At 44.8% G+C, this 8,541-nt stretch overlaps 1 protein-coding gene across 1 annotated transcript; it reads left to right on the top strand.

Moving 5' to 3' along the window:
- Positions 1-3,239: 3,239 nt before the first annotated feature.
- On the top strand, positions 3,240-8,317 carry PCYB_124710 (TLD domain-containing protein; the record flags this gene model as incomplete). Its single annotated transcript, XM_004223804.1, has 5 exons — positions 3,240-3,389; positions 3,651-3,748; positions 3,992-6,398; positions 6,584-6,656; positions 6,705-8,317. The coding sequence occupies 3 exons, from the start codon at positions 3,240-3,242 to the stop codon at positions 6,396-6,398; spliced, it is 2,655 nt and encodes an 884-aa protein (XP_004223852.1). The 3' UTR covers positions 6,584-6,656; positions 6,705-8,317.
- Positions 8,318-8,541: the final 224 nt, after the last annotated feature.

Raw genomic sequence — 8,541 nt, 5'->3', positions numbered from 1 at the left:
TCCACTTTGTACATTTCTTGCATCCTCCATTTGGGAAGCACGCCTGCCCTTCTTCAACCTCTCTCCCCGCTGTACTTTCCTTGCCTTCTTTGCCTCCCCTTTTTTTTTTTTTTTTGGTTTATCCCCCTTGTGCGGATTTTCAAAAGGAAAAGAAAAAACTTATAAATCCATTTCTGACTCGCCGTGCAGCAAAATTTATAGTCGTACACTTAGCCGTAGATATGTGTACACAGGCGAACGCGAAAGGCCAACGCGCATGAGATGCCCATTTATGTGTGAATAATTATGTAACTGAGTTCTCATGCATCTGCTTACTCGCCTGTGAAAGTCCCTCCGCGAGCCTGACGCATCCGTCGAGTGGCCATTTATGAAACGTTCATTTGTGCGTATCTGTTTCGTGTATCAGTTACGCGTATCTGTTTCGTGTATCTGTTACGCGTATCTGTTTCGTGTATCTGTTACGCGTATCTGTTTCGTATATCTGTTACGCGTATCTGTTACGCGTATCCGCTGCGTGTATCCCTACCGGAGGAGCTGCGGATATGTTATAGGGGCTCCCGGCTGACCACCCGTTCGCGCATTCGCGGTAGCATGTACCCATGTGTGCATGTAGAATCTGTGTTTATGTGTGCAGACCCCTTTTTCATGGCGTGTGTCGTTCATCTCGCTGCGGTAGCTGACTGTAATTGTGACATCTGCACCCATTTTGCATCCCCGTGCTTGTTTGTCCACCCCCCATTTGTAACCGCCGACTCTTCTTTCAACTTTGTTTTGTCTGCGGTGCAAGATGAAGATTTTCACGCACTTAAAGCCCCTCTTTTGACTCCCCCTTGAAGCCTACTTTTAGCGCCCCTCAAGCGATACACTCTGTACGTTCTTGGCGTTTTCTTGCGCTTTACCCCCCCTAGGGTTCCTGTCCCAGTCGTTCGTGCCATTCGTGCCGTTCATACCGTTCATACCGTTCATGCCGTTCATGCCGTTCATGCCGTTCATGCCGTTCATGCCGTTCATGCCTTTCTTAAGCCTCTTACCCTTCGAACGCCTCCTACCTTTATGACGCTTCCTCCCCGTGCGGCTTCTTTTTTTCCGTTTCCATGCCAGCCGGCTATTTCGAGCGACCCCTCCGTGTGCCCCTCTCCTTTTTTTCGTTTTGCGCAAATTGTGACCTGAATTTCCAGCCAGTTCTTCCCAGTACACACTCGCTAAACTGTATGTGTGACTGTACACACCCACGCCATGACGCACTTTTAGCTTCATCCGTTCGTCTGTTCGTCCGATGGTGCGTCCCCCCCGCGCCTGCGATTTACACACCATACACACGTCCGTCCATCCCACCCCCTCATCTTATGCAACAAAATGTGCAATTTTTTCCTGAAGAAAAAAGGGAATAAATTCAGTAATATATCATTTTATCGATTTATCATTTTATCGATTTATCATTTTATCGATTTATCATTTTATCGATCTATCAATTTATCCATTTATCAAATAATCCATTTATCAATTTATCCATTTATCCATTTATCGATTTACCATTTTCTCATTATATCAACTTATGAATTCCCTAATTTATCAACCAACTATTTTCCTAATTTTAGTTTTTTTTTTTTTTTAAATATTTTAAACAAGCGGAATAGCCATTTTGCCTGTATTTGTCTATTAAGAGAAGAGCGAAGGAGTTCACTTTCCTTTTTCCATTCTATTTAATTTTAACTTGCGATTTAGCTTAATTGCGACTTAGCTTAATTGCAATTTAGCTTAATTGTGACTTAACTTAATTGCGATTTAACTTAATTTAAATTTCATTCCAGCTTTAATTTTTAAATTTCGCTTTCTTCGCCTTACTGCGCTTTCCTTTTTTCGTTTTTTTTTTTTTTTTTTTTTTTTACGTTTCCCCCCCCCACACCTTTTTTCGCTTCATTTTTTTCATGCATTTCTTTCTTTTTTTTTTTTTTTGTTCATTTTTTAGGAGTTTTTGTGTTTTCTTTTTTTTTTTTTCTTATTTCAACTTTTTTCATTTACCTTTTTTTTTTTTATTTCCCCGTTTCGTCATATTTTCCTTACCCGTACACGTTATCTTTCGTTACACCTTTTTTTCCTTTATGTTACCTTTCGTTACACGCACATTTGCGTTATCTTTTTCTACTCCTTCGTTACCTCGTCCTCCCCCATGCGTATAAAAGCATTCCACGCACAAGTTCATCTGCGTGCGTCGCCTTAATTTTTAAAACTCGTCCGTACACACGACATACATGCGAGTGTACATATGAGAGTGTACACATGAGCGTGTTCGTATGTGCCCGTTCGAATGTGCCTGTTCGTATGTGCCTGTTCGTATGTGCCTGTTCGTATGTGCCTGTTCGTATGTGCCTGTTCGTATGTACCCGTTCGTATGTACCCGTTCGTATGTACCCGTTCGAATGTGCCTGTTTGTATGTACCTGTTTATACGCACATATACCTATAGGAACACCCGTTATGCATTTGAGAGTGTTCACCACCCCCCTTTATTTATGATTACAGATTCTTCCTACCCCCCCTATTGTCTTATCTCAGTTTAAATATTTATGAAATTATAAACTTTTTTTTTTTTTTTTTTATTTGTGGTGTTATTTACACATATATGCAGTTTCCCCCGTCCACAAATGTGCGGATATGTCCCTGCGCGTATGCATGTACATCCTCGTACGGGCGAGCAGGAGGAGGCACTCGAGTGTATGACTCGGCGCCTGTGCGTATGACGCGGCAGTCGAGTGTATGACGTGGCGTCTGTGTGGAAGACTCGGCACTGTATGGAAGACTCGGCACTGTGTGTATGACTTGGCATCGTGCGTATAAGCTATACGCCCCTGCGTGTTTACATAGGCACACCCCTGCGTGTTTACATAAGCACACCCCTGCGTGCGTGAGCGTGCCCCCCTCTCCGCCATGTCCATGTGCACACACAGCCCACTCTGCATTTTAAAAGCATTCCAAGTAACGTTTCTTACCCCCCTGTTTTTTGGACCCCCTTTTTTTGGATCCCCTTTTTTTGGACCCCCTTTTTTTTGTTTCCGCGTTTCCCCTGGGGTAGCGGCACACCGTTGGTTGCATCCCATTTGGTGCCTCCCTACTTCGTGACGGACGACCCACACGTCGCTCCCCACCCCATGCACACAACTATGTGTACGCCCGTTCACGCCCCTCCCCGCGCCAGAACCATACGTATCGATAAAAAAATGTAGAAATAAATTACATAAAATGAAAAAAATATACAGGGGAACGAAAACAGATGAAATATTTCAGGCGCAGAAAAATAAATATAACCATCTGATAAACAAAAATCACATTTACAATAACATTTATTTGAATTTGGAAGTCTACGAAAAATGGAGGAATCCTAACACGGATGTGAGTTGCGAGGATGAGCTGTGGCAGCGGGAGAGGAAGAAGACCCGCACCGCCATGGCGAAGCGTCATAGTACACCGCCATGGGGAAGCGTCATAGTGCACCGCCATAGAGGACCAAGAACCAGGGCTGCCTAATAAGAGGAGGGTCTCACTCCCCTCACAAACACTGGCCTGGCGAGACATGCTGACCATATCTTTCCCACTCCACCGCCTATTTTTCATTTCTTCCCCATCCTTTTATCTCTTTTTCCCCCTCATTAGAAGGACGAGCATAGCCATTGGAACGACAGGTCCCTGAGCCTGGTCCTGAACGCGGACTCCAATTTGATGGACAAGGAGGTGAAGCACCTTCTCAGGAGGTTTGAACGAGTGCCACCGTTGTGTAGAGAGCGGTGGGATAGCAGCCAATCGGTCTCGTGAGAGAAGTGCGAGTATGCCGCCACTAGCTCCCCAGTTTAGCCCACCACTCTGTCATGCGTAGCCTACCACTCCGTGTGGTTACCTCCCACTCCGTGTGGTTACCTCCCATTCCGCGTGGTTACCTCCCACACCGCGTGATTATCTTCCACACCGCGTGATTGCCTACCCCCCCCCTCCCGCAGAGGCGTGTCCGACTCGCTGAAACACCTGATCTGGGTGAGGTCCAACGACGTAAACTATTTTGTTATAAATTTCCCGCACTTCTACGAAACGACCATCTACAACACCTTCGGAGATAAAATCCCTTCCATTCTGTTCAACGATTGTCCAACATTCTGCGGGGGAATCCTGGGGTTGCAAGAAGATATTATGTGTGTACAAACCAAAATAGAGGAGTTAGAAATTGAAAATAATGAAGACTATGATAATTTCAACATTAATGATTCCACGAGTAATATTTTACAGCTTTTATTTAACCATCCAAATGAGAATGAAAAAAAGAAGGACCAGTATTTGCTACCTGAACATAACTTTTGGATAGAACCCAAAACATTGAGTACCCCAAATTTTGGGTTCACAAATAAAAAAAAAAAAAAAATTTTTTATATTGAAAATGTAAAGAATAAATTGTTAAAAAATAAGAAAATTGACAACTATCTGAGAGTTGCATCTGATTCGGTCCTCCCTTATTCGAACAACTTCATTTTTAGAAACCTGTCTAGTCGATTTTACAAGAGTAAGGTGGAAAATCCAGAGGAGAAAATTTCAGAAAAGGTTGACACGGAAAAGGTAGAGTATAATACCACTAGTGATGACTTAAAAAAGGGTGACCTTGCCCCATCGGGAGGTGGTGCTGTGAATAATACCCACCCGAGCAACACAGGGGTGAGCGAGAAATCGACGGAAGGGAAGCAAAACGTAAAGGTAGAAGAAGGAGCAGCAGGAGGAGGAGCGGCAGAAGCAGCGGCAGGAGGAGCAGCAGGAGGAGTAGCAGAAGCAGCAGAAGCATCGGCGGCATCGGCGGCAGCGGCGGCAGCGGCGGGAGGGGGGAAGAACGTCGAAAGTTTATCCCCCAATGGAGAAAGAACCAATAAGGAATCCAATTTTAAAGTGTCCAACTGTAGCGAAAGCGAAAAAAACATCCTTATCAAAGATGACATAATTATTTTTCACAATGGAGCTGATGATACGAATAGCGGTCCGGATTTCGACACGGGTGGGCAGGAGAATGAGAAGGTAGAGGCAGCGGACTACGGCAAAGGAGATACTAACTATGGGAAGGGAGAAACGAACTATGAGAAAGGACAAACTAACTATGGGAAGGGAGAAACGAACTATGGGAAAATCGGGGGGGGACACCCCAGTGGGGTTAGCGGTGCAAATGGCTGTGGTGACCATATCATTGGCGGCAGTGGAAAGGAAAATTTGCACTCCACTAAGATGGAAGGGCGGGACTCCAACAAGGAGGCGTACAAGTCGAAGGAGGAGGCGTACAAATCGAAGGAGGAGGCGTACAAATCGAAGGAGGAGATATACCAGTCCAACAAGGAGGCGTACGAGTCGAACAAGTACCTGCACATCCAATGCTACATGACGGAGCAGTACATTATAAGCAAAAAACAGGCAGAGAAAATGAATAAAGCGAAGCTATACCTACGAACAATAAGAAAGAAAAAAATAGAGAAGGAAGGAAATTACCATAATGCCAAAGCTAAGTCACATTATGACGGAAATTTGCATCACGCAGGGATTCAAAACTCAGATGATTCATTAGCAAATGGGGGAACTGCAGAATGTGAAAAAATGCACGAAGGTAGAACTGGAGATAACAGTTCCACATATCGTGTAAAAAAATATTCTAGTTATAGCGGGACGAGAAATTTTTTAAAAAAAGCCTTTAGTGTAAAGAGGACGAATCAGAAGAATGAAAGGAAGCTATCTGATCACATTTCATCTTTGCTTAAAAAAAGTCTTAGTAAGGAGAATAAGGAAAAGAAAAATTTAATTCCCCAATGGAAAAAAGTAGGTATGGATAGTGGCTCTTCCCTTAAGGAGAGCAGGAAGAAGAAGAAGGGAGAAGTGTCACGGGATGAGCTCCGCGTGGGCGGGTGGTCATCTTCGAAGAGTGCCGCTCAAAATGGCGGTCAAAATGGCGATTCAAATTTCTGGCAGAATGGCCCACCAACTGATAAGTTTAAATCAAATTACGGAGTGGCGGATCGAGCAGGAAGTCCCAACAGCGGCAGTGGGGAGTCTGCACGGACCTGCCTTCAAGCAGAAAGTACTTCATCAGATGATGGGATGCAAAGGAAGAGGGAGGACAAGGACAACGCTTATGACCCCAGGTTGAGGCAGCGGAAAAGGAACGGTAAAGAGGCGAACGACGGGGAAGAGGCGAACGACGGAGAGGAGGACGACGACGGAGAATCCATCGTGAAACTGAGCGAGTTTAACGAGGAAGACGTGGAGAATAAGCGAATCGACTTTCTCGACGGTGGGAAGAAGAACGACGGAGGGAAAAAGTCCCTTTTTGGAAAATTGAAAAAAATTTTTTATAAAAAAAGTCGAAAGATTCGGAGGCGGAAGTAATCAAATTTGCGAATGGGTACAGGAAAGAGGAATACCAGCGTAGTCAAGGTGGAAGGAAAAAGAAGAACTTCGACAGGGGGAATGTATACGAGGATCGGACGGAGCACGAGGATGAAGACAGGAGGACCACAGCGGAGAAGAAGCATACCAGTAAGGCAGATCAGGGGACTGGTTTTTCCCCCAGCATGAACAACACAGGGATGGTTACTCAATATAACACGTTTACTTCCATCCGGGGAAGCGGACTGTCGGAGAGGGGTCGCCATCATCACGAGAGTCCTTCCCCGGGACGCATCGAAACGGTAGGTAGAAGCAGGAAGGAAAATTACCAAATCATTATTAGCAAACACGAAAAGAAGGATCACCAGAAGCAGCAGTACGCTGGTGGTGTAGGAAAGAAGGAAGAAAACAAACAGACGTTCTTTTCCAAAATTGCAAAAATGAGTCCTCCGTTTGGCTTATCCTTTGAAAGAGGGACGAAATTGGGAGGAGGAACCCCAGGAGAGAAGGAAGCATCATCATCGTCTCGCATGAAAGAAAAGGTGGTTAAGAATCCCCCCAGGCGGATGGGCGGAGGAACACCACAGGGAGAAATGGGGGTAATGACGGACGAGGCTGACGCGGACGAATTGGAAAATTTCCATCTGCCGGCGAGCCATCCGCTGAACGATGAAAAGGGTGAAGGCGGCGGAGGAAGGGGAGGCAGCGAAGGAAGTGAAGGCAGTGAAGGCGGCGGAGGAAGGGGAGGCAGCGGAGGAAGGGAAGGAAGCGAAGGCGGCGAAGGAAGCGAACGCGACGGGAGGGTTCGCAACCAAACGAAGAAGAAGAAAAAAATCAATTTTAAGTATGAATCGGGGGAGGACGCCGACGCGGCGAGTGATGCAGAGAATCGGGCGAATGCAGACCCGAGGAAGGGGTCAGTTTATAAGGAGATGAATGTGGGTAAGACGGACATGAAAAACTCAGCTAGCGGGAAGGAGGCCCCGCGGGAGAAGCAGGTGCACGACGGGGTGACGAACATAATGGAGAAAAAATACGCCTCCGTGGAATACAACAGTAAGGATAACCCCAACTTGGAGAAGGAGCTCTACAGCAAGTTTTACGAAAACGGGAGTGGCAACGCGAAATATGTCAGCAGCGGTAATGGGGCGAGCAACACTAACGGAGCTAGCGGAGCTAGCGGTGGCGGCGGTGCCAACGGAACCAACGCTTCCAACTCAGGCAACGCTTCCAACCCTGGCAACCCTGGCAACCCTGGCAACCACAACGTTGGGGGCGGAGGCGGCGGGACGTACCCGCCGAACGTGTATAACCTGGACGACGCGACGGAGCTGACGGCATTGCTGAACGATAATGGCAAGCACGAAATCAAGAAGCTTCTGTGGGCCATAAACAACAATTTCGGAAATGACATCGAATTCGCACCCATCATCCCAAACCTATGCATTATCCTGCTCATCTACTTCAAAGCATCCGTTGTCTACTGCATCATTCACTGTCTAATAAAAAAAGGAATAGATACGATAAAGAACAAAGAGGTACCCTTCTTTATTTATAAACGAAAAGATTTTGTCAAGTACGTAAAGTATATTTTAAATTCATTTATTCAATTCCTTCCCAAATGTTATCATTATTTGAGAAAGTTGAACTTCGACTTAGCAGCTTGGACAGCAAGGTGTATCCAGGATGGGTTCTCTCGTATGCTTCCATTCGACTTTGTCCTACGGATTTATGGCATCTACATATTCGAAGGACAGAAGACCTTATGTCTCTACTGTCTAGCGTTGTTAAAATTTTTTGAAAATGATTTATTGAAATGTACAAATATTGAAGAAGTGGAGAATATCCTTTACCATATTTGCATGCATCCATATTTAACAATAAATGAATTGACACAGATTGCTTATCGATTTAAATAAAAAAGAAAAGAGAAACAATTGAAATTTTCAACTAAATGTCCTTCTCCTTATTTGATGAATGTCAAAATGAAAACTTTTTATAGACCTAGACTTAATGATAATTCAAGACTAATAAATTCTTTACATTGGCAAAATATATGGGAGAAAATTCCGAGTAATTTGAGATCGTTAGATCCTTTTTTAACCTATTGCTCTAAGAAGGATGGATACAGTTTCCAAGTACT

This window comes from Plasmodium cynomolgi, chromosome 12, assembly GCF_000321355.1.
Source record: "Plasmodium cynomolgi strain B DNA, chromosome 12, whole genome shotgun sequence".
Taxonomy (NCBI): domain Eukaryota; phylum Apicomplexa; class Aconoidasida; order Haemosporida; family Plasmodiidae; genus Plasmodium; species Plasmodium cynomolgi.
This window is presented reverse-complemented; position numbering and strand designations above follow the sequence as displayed.